This window comes from Aspergillus tubingensis (genome assembly GCF_013340325.1).
Source record: "Aspergillus tubingensis WU-2223L DNA, scaffold_7, whole genome shotgun sequence".
Classification (NCBI taxonomy): Eukaryota; Fungi; Ascomycota; class Eurotiomycetes; order Eurotiales; family Aspergillaceae; genus Aspergillus; species Aspergillus tubingensis.
Window position 1 is genome coordinate 3,073,302 of NW_023336281.1, and position 13,609 is coordinate 3,086,910.

A 13,609-nucleotide genomic window follows, 5' to 3' on the forward strand; every position below is an offset into this window, starting at 1 on the left:
ATCCCTTCCCTACATTCTCTTCTCTCCCTCGCTCCTTTCTCTTGACCATCTGACCTAGTCATTCATTTAGAGCCATTGTATTTATTTTGATTCCTGCCCCCCCTCCTTCGCCGGTCCTTTCGTCCTTCTCCCCGATCTCCGCCGCCTTTTCATTCTGTCTTCACACCAGCCTCTTCGCCGCCATCCACGCACAAGGAGAAAAAGAAAAATCATATACAGAGAACGAAAAGAGACTTTGCTGTCGACACCGAATTCCTCGTCCCTCCCGACCGAAAAGTTCCGTCGCTCATAAGCAAGGCTCCTCGATATTCCACACTTTCTCCTTCCTCGCTTGACCTGCGGCTCTTTCCCCGAAACCAGGGCCGTTGAGAGCCATACAGTATTTTCTGTCGGAAGCAGGCATACAAAAGACATACAAGCCCCCAGCCCACCAATGCGTTCGAAATCCTGTCGACTGAAAGATCGTAATCCCTCGTGAATGAAGCCGACGCAATGACGACCAACTCGTTGAGCGCAAAGAGCAGACCCGCTTCATCGCTTCGCATCACTCCTTCGAATTCTCCAATCCTGAGACCGCCAACGCGCTCTTCCATACACAAAGCACCGTCTCATCAGACAGCCTTGTCCCTGCGGACAGTACTCGGAACAACCACAACTACCCCCCATGGATTCTCGAGTCATGAGCAAAGCAGGTCTTTCGCCCTTTGTGCAGGCTCAGTGGCGGTACTGGTTGAATTGGATGAAAAGGACTGTGTAAATCAACGCTTTTTCAGGGCACGGCCCTCGGCAGCCAGTGTGAATCCAGTTACATCTTTCTACCACCAATCCACGCCGCCTACAACGCCTGACAGTCGAGCAAAATTCTCTTCAAGCCTGAGATCGACCGCCCACAGCAATGCGTACAATGGCTCTCCATGCCATGACACGGCTGATCCCGGTAGTCCCCGTGGTTGGTCTTCCCGCGAGAGAGTTAAGGCGGTTACGTGTACCGCGATCAGCCCTAATGGGGAGTTTCTCGCAGTAGGAGAAGTAAGCCAAGTAACCCTTGTGACGCCGTCAACAATTCACTGACTTCTGCTAGACTGGTTACAGCCCCCGAATCATGATCTTCTCAACAGCGAAAGACACATCTTCGGAAATTCCACTTTCGATCCTTACGGAGCATACATTTGGTGTGCGTGGCCTGGCCTTCAGTCCAGATTCACAGTATCTAGCGACGCTCGGTGATGTGAATGATGGATTTCTTTTCGTATGGACCATCAACCCGAAGACTGGTTCGGCAAAACTTCACTCAACCAACAAGTGCACTTCCCATGTCCGTGACATGTGTTGGATGGGTCAGACATTAATCACGTACGTCCTGGCCGTGTATGCTATATTTTGAGTGGGATATCAACTAACTCGTGTTTTAGTGTAGGAGTCCGACATGTGAAAGTTTGGAGACTTCCAGATGCAAGGCCTGGCTCCCCTCGGTCTCGCCTTACTGTGGAGGTCCCAAGCAGCTCCCCGAGTCAGATTCCCAAAGCATTTTCGGGACGAAATTGTTTACTGGGTTCGCTGGCCGAAAGCACCTTCTCTAGCGTAGCAAGCTTTTCCGATCGGGAGTCAGTCGTAGGCACCGATACGGGGGCTTTATGCTTGGTGGATGATAGTGAGGGATCCCAGAAATTATCCGTCGTTCAATACCTGGATTTTGGCATAACTTCCTTGGCGGTCGACTGGCACCGCTCTTGTATTTGGGTTGGCGGAAGGGGTGGACAAATTCAATCTTTCAATTTTGAGAAGATACGCTCATCGGCCGCTCCCCTGTCTCCCACACTTTCTGGCAGGTCATCAGCAGAGCAGGCGCTCAAGGGCCCTGCAATAATCTGCATCGGTTCTCTGGGGTCTCGTGTGGTAGCGGTGGACTCGACTAATGCTATTGAGATACATTCGGGCGACGAAGTGGGCGACGAAGTCGACCAGAGAACCCCTCAGACCATGGTCTCCGCTCACAGAGATGCGGTGCTTGGGATACGTGGACTCAAAACTCCGAACCAGTATGAAGCTACTTTCTTCACATGGTCTCGCAAGGGCAGCGTGAAGTTTTGGAACTCCCGAGGGAAGTGCAAGGATTCGCGTGCAATCGTTCTGGAACATCCCCCTGGCTGTGATGAGGACATCTCCAATGAGTTGAAAGTAGTACGAGCTACGGATGAGATTGACCTGTTTGTCTCGGGTGATAAATTCGGTGTCCTAAGGTACGTTGCCGTTGTCTGTTAGGGATCAAGATCATCGATTTTGCTGACTAGAGCAACACAGGATGCTGCTAGGCTCATCATGGGAGCCCTTACACGAGGTCCGAGCCCATGGAGGAGAAATCACTGACATTGCTCTGCATACAACACCGGATACGTGCTTGATCGCCAGCTGTGGACGTGACCGCATGGTCCAGCTATTCGAGAGAAGCAATGACAAATTTGAGTTAATCCAAACTATGGATGACCACGTTGGGGCCGTAAACCAGCTCCTCTTCCTTGACAACGGAGAGAAGCTCCTTTCGTCATCTGCCGATCGTACCATTCTCATTAGAGACCGTGTTAGCCGTGAGGTCAATGGCACGCCGATTGTTGCTTACTTGATCACCAGGGTGATCACGATGAAGGCATCCCCAGTGTCCATGACTCTTTCTACAGACACGGATGTCCTTGTCGTATCTACCGCTGATCGATGTATTCAACAATATGACCTCACTACCGGTCGTCAGATCATGTCCTTCCGAGCTATAGATTCAGATGGAAATGATACAGTTGTCATGAACTCTTTGACTGTGACTTCTGATATCTCAAAGCAGAGTTTCTCAAAGCTACTCTTCGGTGTCTCGACCACAGACAAGTCGATACGTGTATACGACTTGGAACGTGGCGTGCTTCTCTCAGCTGAATTTGGGCACACAGAAGGCATGAGTGATGCTTGCCTACTTACAAATCACTCCAATGACTCCACCCAGTCAGATGACCGGATACTCATCAGCTCCGGCCTTGATGGGCTTGTTATGATCTGGGGAGTATCTGTGCTTCCCCAATCATCATCAGAGCCCTTGCCAGTCCTACATAAAGACGATGATGCTCCTGTGAAGGAATTGACACTTGCTAAACCCCCTCTACGCAAGGTTTTGTCTAAAACTGAGCTTGCCGGGCTCCAACGACAGGAAAACATTGCTGTCACCCCCACTCCTGCTCGCGGCCATTCTCCGACTTTCTTACGGAAACTTTCCAAGTTCTCGCTGTCTCCCGCAAAGCACGGGAATACACCACCGCCCACTACGCCCTCGGCGACATCGAATCGTCGCTCCCCCACCTCTAGCGCTTGCCGAGACAAGTCACACCCTACATCTCCCTCTTTGCATACTTCCAAGACGGCAAGCGCAAGGAAGGCTGGCAGTAGTCGAGGCGAATCCCGCCGTTCCTCTCTTGACATTCGTGCTCGAGCCAGACTTTCCGGGAAGAGCGATTTTGGAAGCCTCAACACGTCCACAGAACAAGTGTGTCGTACATTGAAAGCTTACAGGAAGAAGCTCAATGGATCAGTGGGAAATATTCATGCCCAGAAGGAGCTCGAGAGAGAGCTGAACCTAACTCTACGGGCTCTCAACGTTCGAAGTAACAGCAGTGAGAGCGCGGAGACTGAGACTGAAAGCAGCGGAAAGGAGAATGAAAAAGCCCTTGCATGATGCGTTCAAGAGATCCATATATACACCCTGCCAGATACTGTCATCGGTTGTACGCTCGAAAGAGACGCCGAAGGCTTCATCAGGCCTGACGCTTCATCCTGATAGGGTGAGCTAAAAATGGCGGATCCATTGATGCCTGCCTTCGTTCACGCATTTATATCTTCTCGACCTTCGTTCTTTTTTTTCTTCGACTTCCTTTCTTTTTTATATGCCCTGCCTTCTTCGTAACATCTAGGGAATCCAGTGCTATCCTTATAGACATCATTTGTTCTCATGCGAGGGGTCTGCTTGGGTATGATTTCATCTCATTTGCGCATTGCGGGTGTTGGATATTCTGCTTCCATCCTCTTGCATGATATTCGGGGCGCGGGAAGTTCAAGGAGTTTGGGGCGCATGATTTCCAATTCTTTCTCCGAGCCTTCGCTTGCAAGCTGACCCAGTCTGTCCTCACTGAACGTTCAGTGTCTCACCACGCGAGGTGCTCTCTTGCAACCGCCATTGCACCATTGCCCTCTCAAAGATTCCTTCTCTTTACTGTATCTGTTCATTTTCAAGTCTTTTTATCTGCCTTTCTTTTTCATCTACCCTGAATCCTTATTCATCGTTCGGATCTTTACCTACCTTCTAAATGATACCCAAACATTGTCGCTCTCTGCGACAGAAGACTGTACTCTTCTGACTCTTATTTATATGCCGTGTCGAACTTTTATCCAATGTCAATATTGATATGGCTCTGCAGTGCCCTTGAGATAATTTGCTGACATTCACCGCCAGCCCTGGCAAAACTCCCAGTCGCCTCATTTTAAACAATAGCACTATTAGAGATAGAAGATCCGAATAGAGAAATTATTCCCAATCTATCATCTTCTACGACTGATGTCTACTGTACAGTGAGCAGGATTACCGATAATGACAATAGTACTATCTTGGAGTAGTTGCATCTTCCGAGCAGTACGAAATGGTAGCTATTACTAGTATTGAAGGAAATTCCGCTACAGTAGCACCGTAGCTGATACCTTTAAGAGTTGTAATCGCTTTAAAGATAAGTACACAAGAGGATTATGACATGCAACAGTCTCTGCAGTATTATAGACAACATTATCTTTCTCTACTATAATCCCGAACTAATTACTGAAGAGTAGGGGTGGCCAGGTTCATAGTAGTAGCGAGCATTCTCCGGAGACATGTTATGTCTTCACTATACTGTAGAGCCCATGAGAGTTACGGATTCTATTTTAATTATGATCTGAACTTATGTAAGGCTAGCCCTTAGTTCTAACATCTTGCAGTACTAAATCCTGGAGAGCTGTATTCTTTTGTTCGTTCAACCAGGTTCTGCAAATATATATAATCTTAGTTCCTCGATAGAGCCATAACGAAACATTAGTTTTCAATCGAAATGGATAATTTATATATTTCGGGATAACCTGAATTAATTACTAGTCTCATAGTAATTTGGATCCTTTATAATTCTTATCTCCGAACTTTGATGGAAATAATCTAGAACTCCCTCCTTACAGTCCAGGCTGTGCCACCACGGCCCCCATCTCCTGCGCCAAGGCATCTGGCTGACGCTTTTTCAGCCAATCATAACAACGAGATATACATCCTCTTCTACCTCGCATTTTCGCAAGGCCCACTCCTTTTTGAGGTTTCTTTCCGTCTACGGAGTACGATGGATAGGTATAAAAACCCCACCCCCTACAAGGCCGCTTGTCCTAATGGCTTTTTCCTTCAAACTTTAACTGAAAAGACAAGAAAAATAAATCAAATCATGGTGTCTATCACAGCAGTACGGGATAATAACGGCGCTATCCCTCGTCTATATGGATCTAATCTGGTTGCAGTATTTGGTGAGTCCCCATACTCGTTCCCAGACATATACAAAGTTAATACTGAGTCTTGGTGTAGTCGGCGGAACAAGCGGGATAGGCGAATCGACAGCACGCGCATTCATCCGCAATACAACCGCCTCCCGTGCCTATTTGATTGGGCGCGACCAGGCAAGAGCAAGCCGGATTATCGAGGAATTGCGGCAAATCAAACCAGACTCGCAGGTTGAGTTTATCAAAGCGGATGTGTCTCTTCTGCGGGAGGTCGATGAGGTTTGCATGGATATCAAGAAGAAAGAGGATCGATTGAATCTGTTGTTTTTGAGCCCGGGGACTGGGTCGATGAATGGGCCAGATGGTATGATAGCCCGTAAATGATGATTTGTGATGCTTGGTGCTAATTGTTGTCTTTACTTTAGAGACTAGCGAAGGACTAGACAAGAAACTAACGCTCCACTATTATGCCCGGATGCGGTTCGTGGCAAATCTCCTCCCGCAGCTTCTCAAGGCTGGCGAGGATCAACAACAGCAACGGCCTCACCGGCTTTCGCGTGTGGTATCGGTACTTGAAGCCGGAGGTGAAGCAGCACTTCATTTAGACGATCTCTCTCTCAAAACCAACTATTCGCTCCGCAACTGCGCAAAGCATGCGATTACCATGAACTCGGTTGCTATGGAGCATCTGGCTGCTTTGTATCCACAAGTCTCATTCATTCACTCTTTTCCCGGACTCGTGCGGACACGTCTAGACCGGGACCTGGGTGGCATTGCCAAGACTGCATTAAGCGCCTTACTTTTGCTCGGACGGCCATGGGAGACTGGGTTCGAGGAGAGTGGAGAGAGACACTTGTACGCAGCGACGAAATTGCAGTTCGCGCCGCGGATGTGTGGAGACAAGATGGATGCTGCTGAAGGTTCGGATGGGAAAATTGGAAGTGGGTTCTATCGGCTTGATTCCACCGGATCAACCTATAAACCCAGTCGGATCATGCAGGTTTATCGCGAGCAAGGGATAGGAGGGCTCATCTGGGACCACACACTCGGTATTTTTGAGAAAGTCCGCGGCGGGTCGAAACTTGGTGATGAAACGAAGTAGAGCGATGCTCGCTGAATCAAGCACATCTAATCGAGCAGCAACAGTCGAATATTATGCGTATGTAGTCATAGAGCGCTCACATCGAGCTCGTCCAGTCCTCGTCTAGCTCTCCAGTAGTTACTAGAGATCAAAAGCTCCTCGCATCCTTTCATAACCCACGCCCACTTCTGAACGAACAACTCGGACACTTCCCAGCTCTGCGGAAGCCAAGGGTCACCCCACACCATAATGCCAATGTCGCCGTTAGTAGGATCCATCATGTCCTCGCAGAGCTCGCAATCATCAAACCCGTCCCCAGCAGTGATTAGATTATCGCGCATCTGCGGAAACGGGAAACAGTCAAACCAGGGATGATGAGGGACGGAGCATTGAGTAGTGGTGGGCAAAAGATTTAGCGGAACATTTGTCTCTTTATTCTTCTGTTGTAGGTTCCAGCCGGTGAACGGAGAGACAGCCTCATTATCCTCCATTGCGTGTATATTCCACCCCAGTACGCCCATGATATCAACAAACGCACGCAGAACGTTCATCTTGGACAAGGTCAACAGATGATCCAGACACGGATCCGCCGCGTAGTAACGTTCGTAGGCTGTGGCATGGAAGCTCATCATCATGGCTACAGCCTCCGACAGCGACGTTGGCCGCGGAAGCAGCAGTTTCCGCTTGTCTTGGTTTACTGAATCTGGATCTGGCCGTGGGAGAATCAATGCATAGTGTCGTTTTTCCTTACTCCTGGCCTGCTGCAGTGCGATGAGAGCTCTTTTCTGATCACGTTTTCGAGCCCCTGAAAGTGCTACGATTAGGTCTCTTCGAAACAAGAGCCGCGGTAGCCGAAATATACTCCGCAGAGCAACAAGATAGTGGAGTAGATGGACTTACTCATAGCACGTTGGTTTATTCTATTCTGCAGCTTCTTGCGAAGTGCGGCATCGGTGATGCCCGCCCAATTCTCGTTGAGACGAGAGACCCGCTCCTGCGGAGACATGAGAGGAAGCATGACTAGTACTTAGTAGTATAATGGATGACGCGAGCTGAGCGAGTGAGAATTTATGTTCTACAAATGGACTGCAGGAAAAGACGGAAATAGGCAGACAAACTCCGAGGCACCGGGGGGCAAATTTAATTACATAAGAAGCATCAATACTGGTACTGGTACCGTATTTCAGTGCCAAACAGCTTGAAACTTTCCAATATCCAACCATGCCAACCATGCACCACTTACTTACTATAAGCATGCATTAGCGGACCATTGTGTCGGCAGCATATCGCGATACATCAGGACCGACTCTGGCCTTCAATGACACGTATTTCAGGTCTCTGAAGAGGTTTGATATGACTCCAGCGTGTTGAAGTAATATGGCAACCATCTCTCTCACCTCAAAACCACATATGGAAATGGCATAAAAATGATTATTACCATCATGACATCTACCTTCTTTTGAAGATGTTATGAAATGTATGAGATCAGAAGCATAATTATCTACTAATGTATCTGATTTCCGCAGCATCATCCCCATAATCCAGATAACATCCGTCTCCCCAATATACTACCAAGAAAAGGTTCAAGACCCACCGAACCGGTGCAACTGGATGACTGCTCTTTAACCAATCATCGAACAGCAGGGTGTATACAAAAACCACTCATATCAGAGCAATGGCTATATAATAACCTCTTCAATCCTCATGTCCCAGTCCCATGCTTCATACTTCAACCTTCATTAGCATTGATTAGAACACTCCAAGATGACATTCACCCCCAAGACCCCGGCCGCCGAGATCACGGCTTCCTTCCCAGAAGCCGTGCAGGGCAAGACCATCCTCATCACCGGCGTTTCCCCAGGCAGCTTGGGACTCGCAACCGCCGAAGCCTTCGCCTCCCAGTCGCCTGCAAACCTGATCATCTCAGGACGATCCACCGAGAAAGTCCAAGCGGCCATCACCCACCTCGAATCAACCTACCCAGCCACCACCTACCACGCCTTAATCATGGACTTATCCTCCCAGAAATCCGTCCGCGCCGCAGCATCCCAACTCCTGGCCAACACCTCCATCCCCACAATCGACATCTTGATCAACAACGCAGGCGTCATGTCCATTCCCACCCGAACCCTCACTGAGGACGGACTCGAGACGACCTTTGCAACGAACCACATCGGCCACTACCTCTTTACCAACCTTATCCTACCTAAGCTGATCAAGGCCGCTTCTACCACCACCACCACCACCAAAGCCTCCGACTCTGGTCTTGCCCCTCCAACAAGAATCATAAACCTCTCCTCCTTCGGCCACCAATTCTCCCCCGTCCGCTTCACCGACCTCTCCTTCACCAAACTCCCCAACGAACTACCCGAGTCCGAGCGTCCCGACCTCCAGAAAACAGAGTACCTCACCGGCAACTCTCACGCAGACGAGGCATACTACGGCTTCTTCTCCTACGGGCAGTCCAAGACCGCCAATATCCTGCACGCGATATCCCTCAACCAGAAACTACTTGCTAAGTACAACATCGCTGCGTTTGCCGTACACCCCGGCACTGTCGACACGGGGATTGGTCGACATGCGACACCTAGCGAGATTGAGACGGCTCTGCAGAGGGTGAAGGACTTGGGCATGGATCCTACGCCGAAGTCAAGGGAGGTGGGGGCTAATACGACGGTTCTGGCGGCAGTGGATCCGCGTTTGAAGGTGGTGGATGTTGATAGTGAGGATGGACAGGTTAAGGGGGGTTATTTGGCAGATTGTAAGGTTGATGATGGGGGTGCTGTTGCGTTTGCGACTGATAGGGGAATTGCGGAGAGGCTTTGGAGTGTGAGTGAGGAGCTTGTGGGGGAGAAGTTTGATTTTTAGATGTGTGTTGGTTTTGTCTGTTGTTGGTGATTATAGTAGAATAGTAAGTGAAAATCTGACTCTTGATGTTATTCTTGGTTACAGTAGACAGCATAGACAGGTTGAGATAGAATTGCTTCTACCCTTGTAGTATAAAGAGCATTCTATACAGTAGCTCAATTGGAACATCAGAGTTAAAGATTAGGTCGAGGTAGTGGTTTTACACTATCCATATTTAGTAAACTGAAGTGGATCTGGCGATACTCAGGGAAAACTACTTAGCCTCCGATTGGTCGAAAAAGCGTCATCCAGGTGCATTAGCGCCAACTTTGAATCTTGAAATAGAAAACGAAAAATACAGCCCTAAGAAGGTAACAGTCTTACAGTTGCCGAAGATGTTGTGTGTAGAGGATATTAGATTGAAGTCTTGGGATGAGTTGGTACTAAGATGAAAAGAGCGTGTTTACATGGATTAAAGTCTCGAAAGCACATGCATATCAAACTAATACTGATGACATTGCTGTTTTACTTCGGGAAATATATATATATCTTCATACCTCAAAACCCTACTGAATACCATTCTCCCATTCCAATTCCTCCCATAGAATCTCCACGATGTCATTAAATGTGGAAAGCTTCACATCAAGTCAACATCTCCAACTTCCCCCGTAATAATCTTCCCAGTGCACCATCATCTTTTGCCATATTAGCAAGGTTGATTGCCTTTCCCGCCCATCGTCGGCAATCCGCGTCCGCAGCAGCAAGGTAGTAATCTACCGCTCTATTGAATGCTACGGTTGATAGCCATCGTATCTCATCTTCGGGATACCCCGGTAGTGACAGATTGTCATTGTTCCCGGTTTTAGCATGTCTTTCTTGAACTAGTATGAGAGACTGATCGAGAATCGACTCTGCGAGCTGGTACTCTGCTGCGTCGAGGGAGAGTTGGAACAGACAGCGAATGTAGCGGGGAAGGGTTTGGATGATGAAGGTGGAGTTGTGTAGGAAGGGGGATAGTGAGGCGTGCAGGGTGCGGAGCAGGGTCTGCCATGCGTTGCGGTGGATGGTCAGCTTTCACGCACATATATTTGTGTATTTGGAAGTAGAGGGGGTGTGAAAATTGGCTGTAATTGAAAGCTAATAAGTGCATGCATACCTTGACGGCTTGTACTTTGGCTTTTAGGTGACCTTCAGAGCGGAGGATACCGTCTAGAAATACTGAGCTGAGTCTCTCGTCCAAGAATGGGCTAGCTTCCTCGATGATTGTGCAGACACCGGACCAGTTTTTCAAGAAGATAGATGCCTCAAGATCGAGGGCAAGAATGGTGCGGTGCTGGGAAAGCCATCTTTCGTACTGAGCATTAGTGCTGTGTTCGACCGTTTGGCTCTTGAACAGCCCTCGAAAGTGAGCACCAATTCTGTGGATAGCGCTGTAGTGCTTTGTCTGAATGCTACATTAGATCCTATATAGAAGAGCTCTGGCTGAGAGCGAACCTTCTCATCGACGCTGATTTCTTTGCGGGCTTCTATCGCGATTTTGGCTATTTTGAGGGAGTCGCAGAGGAGATAGTGTTCTGATAGAACAATGTGCCCTTTAACATCATGGTTTTGACAAACATCGGCAAACTATGCTGTATTAGAGGAAATCGATTCGCTTCGGGAGTCTCATACTTGCTTTGATAGATATGTCTAGTAAATGCATGACGGGCTCCATTTTGGTCGATCTGAATATTCTGGAAGCAATGCTATAACTGGCCTTGGCAAACCATGCAAGCTCTTCAACGGATAATATGCGGTTGTCCGGTGCACCGCGACTTGCCATGACCAATCCTGGCTAGTCAGTCAACAGCTGCCAGGCTTCTGCGTGAGACTTACCTTGATTCATCAATGTCTGAATCTTGTTCAGTAATGTTTCGTTTTCCCATCCGGAGTTCTCGAGCTCGGTAGAAAGAAGTTGAAGAGCAGGCATATTTTGAGGTCAGCACTAGCAACTCATAATAGAAGATTAGCCATACTGTAACAATTTTCCGACATGACATCCCTTTGCCCCAGAGCACTTCGCGGACTTGAGAAGTTGCTCAAGATTCTCCAGCCCCTGCTGAGTCTTCCCAAGCTTGAAGGCTTCTACTACACAAGACAAGAGGTAAGGAATGGTTTCTGCGTCCCTAAGGAGCGACTCCAGATATATGTTTGCTTTTCTGTGTTAGATTAGATGTCATGATAGCGCTTGAGAATTACTTACATGCGATAGGCTCGCTGCTCTGCAGACTTTGTATGTACATTAGGTACAAGGTTGACGGACATGATCTGCATTCTTCGGGCATTTGATTGAATATATCAATAGCTTGTGAGGCATTCGGGTCATGTAAAGTACACATGAGGAACTGTCTGCTTGGTGTTAGATCTTGTTCTGGGACAGATCTATCAGGGGTGGACTAGCTACCTAAAAAGCTTAGCCTTGTTTGCAGGAGAAATCTGAAACATTGGCTCTTCTAACAAACAAAGACACCATTTGCCTGCTACTGATTTTTCGTCATTCGAGATCGCATTATTGACATGTTTCCAGATGAGCTATATCTCAATGAGCCTAACCACAGTAGCTGGAGCTGTGATAAGGGCTAACGTACGATGAGTGTTGCTTCTGTTGCCGCTTCACTCAACGGCTGTTTATAATGCCTCCTTAAGCTGGCAATTGTCTCCTGGAAGATTCCGAGGCTAGTATTTGCACATTTCTTCGAGTGCATCAATCCATGTACGAATGTTATAAACACTTTCTCGAGTGAAGCTCCGTTATTTGGGAGAAGAATGACCTGTTCGAGCAGTTGCTTGAGCATCATAATGGAGACCTCTGGGCTAATTTATTGTAAGATGGGTAAACGAATCTGATCGATACACTCACGATGTAACAGGCAGCTTCTGTACATAATACATGATGCTGCTCGCAATTTTTAGTACCGGACAGCGTACACGGGTCATACTGGCCCACTTACATTGTGAGGTATGAATCTTCGAGTTCAGGCGATTCAATGGTTCTTCGTAGCACTATCAACCCTTATGTTAGTCAAGATAGGAGGGCAACGACAGGATATAAACCAGTGACCTTGCAAAAAGACGTCTTCATCTAGTTCTTCCTTGCCCAGTAACTCGAGTTGAATGACCTGAACTGGGAACATTCCACCGTAATGCTGTTCGACATTAGCCAATATATAGTTATTGGACTTCATGGCTTACAGTTTTCAGTGCATCCAGGGCTTTAGCAAGAAAGCCATTGGGCTCTTTTTTATCAAGACGAAGACTGGCACGAACTGTCCTGCATGAGGTATTTGCCATGATCATCAATCAGGAGCAACCCACCAGAATTATGGAGTATCAGTAGCTCTTTATTCTTTATTGACAGGACCGGTGACTGGTCCATATGTCTTATGAGCTCACATGCTCTCAATGCCCTTTCTAACCACTTCACGGAATCATCATACTGCTTGCGTGAAAGCGCACAGCTACCGATCTTATAGCATATGTCCATGACACGTTTATGACCCCTGCCATTATCCGATACTGGTATCTTTGAAAACAAGTGTTCTGCAATATCGAGTCTCCCTTGTAGCCATGCCTACATAGATCTAACAGTCAGTCTGATGTAGATTGTGGACGGGTAGACCCTACCAAGTAGACACGAAGCATGTAGTACTCTATGGTATACTGTTGAAGCTTTGAGCCCTCAACGTCACTTTCGGATTTCTCAAGCTTATCTAACCGCACAGCTGCAGTCTCAATTATCCTCTGGCTTAGATCGGGACAGCCGTTATCTATGGCGAATATTTAGAGCTATGTTCATGGGGATGTTGGAGAAAAAAAAAGCATTTGATCTTACCTATGCACGTCGATGCCATGCTGAAGGCTGCCTCTAAGGCCCTGTTGCTTCCTGGGCGATGTTAACTGTCCTTTATGCATACAATAGTTAATGGGTTATACTTACCCGTGCCTCGATATGGTGCGGCATATTCCAACATTGCGTAAGCGAATGCCTTCACTACGCCGTACTCAGTGAAAGATTCTGCGTCGCTGAGAGACATGGAAGTACCATTGCACACCAGGACAACTTCTTCTTTTCTGTCTCTATAGACGGTCATGAGTTGTATGCAA

General features: G+C 47.8%; 6 protein-coding genes across 6 annotated transcripts; 3 read left to right on the top strand and 3 right to left on the bottom strand.

The window, feature by feature from the left end:
* Positions 1–492: 492 nt before the first annotated feature.
* AtWU_05975 (WD40 repeat domain-containing protein) lies at positions 493–3,712 on the top strand (the record flags this gene model as incomplete). Its single annotated transcript, XM_035501085.1, has 4 exons — positions 493–1,029; positions 1,082–1,353; positions 1,413–2,240; positions 2,302–3,712. The coding sequence occupies 4 exons, from the start codon at positions 493–495 to the stop codon at positions 3,710–3,712; spliced, it is 3,048 nt and encodes a 1,015-aa protein (XP_035356978.1).
* A 1,774-nt stretch (positions 3,713–5,486) lies between these two features.
* Positions 5,487–6,640, top strand: AtWU_05976 (short-chain dehydrogenase/reductase; the record flags this gene model as incomplete). Its single annotated transcript, XM_035501086.1, has 3 exons — positions 5,487–5,565; positions 5,624–5,902; positions 5,964–6,640. The coding sequence occupies 3 exons, from the start codon at positions 5,487–5,489 to the stop codon at positions 6,638–6,640; spliced, it is 1,035 nt and encodes a 344-aa protein (XP_035356979.1).
* A 65-nt stretch (positions 6,641–6,705) lies between these two features.
* AtWU_05977 (bZIP transcription factor) lies at positions 6,706–7,637 on the bottom strand (the record flags this gene model as incomplete). The annotated part of the gene is made up of 2 exons (XM_035501087.1): positions 6,706–7,424; positions 7,520–7,637. The coding sequence occupies 2 exons, from the start codon at positions 7,635–7,637 to the stop codon at positions 6,706–6,708; spliced, it is 837 nt and encodes a 278-aa protein (XP_035356980.1).
* Positions 7,638–8,383: 746 nt separating this feature from the next.
* On the top strand, positions 8,384–9,487 carry AtWU_05978 (NAD(P)-binding protein; the record flags this gene model as incomplete). Its single annotated transcript, XM_035501088.1, has 1 exon — positions 8,384–9,487. One exon carries the CDS (start codon positions 8,384–8,386, stop codon positions 9,485–9,487), a length of 1,104 nt encoding a protein of 367 aa, XP_035356981.1.
* A 621-nt stretch (positions 9,488–10,108) lies between these two features.
* AtWU_05979 (uncharacterized protein) lies at positions 10,109–11,435 on the bottom strand (the record flags this gene model as incomplete). Its single annotated transcript, XM_035501089.1, has 5 exons — positions 10,109–10,537; positions 10,623–10,910; positions 10,961–11,058; positions 11,138–11,296; positions 11,342–11,435. The coding sequence occupies 5 exons, from the start codon at positions 11,433–11,435 to the stop codon at positions 10,109–10,111; spliced, it is 1,068 nt and encodes a 355-aa protein (XP_035356982.1).
* A 36-nt stretch (positions 11,436–11,471) lies between these two features.
* Positions 11,472–13,596, bottom strand: AtWU_05980 (uncharacterized protein; the record flags this gene model as incomplete). Its single annotated transcript, XM_035501090.1, has 13 exons — positions 11,472–11,659; positions 11,709–11,854; positions 11,910–12,037; positions 12,094–12,319; positions 12,366–12,401; positions 12,457–12,508; positions 12,567–12,651; positions 12,698–12,776; positions 12,922–13,076; positions 13,130–13,272; positions 13,338–13,388; positions 13,443–13,496; positions 13,548–13,596. The coding sequence occupies 13 exons, from the start codon at positions 13,594–13,596 to the stop codon at positions 11,472–11,474; spliced, it is 1,392 nt and encodes a 463-aa protein (XP_035356983.1).
* Between the last annotated feature and the right edge of the window lie 13 nt (positions 13,597–13,609).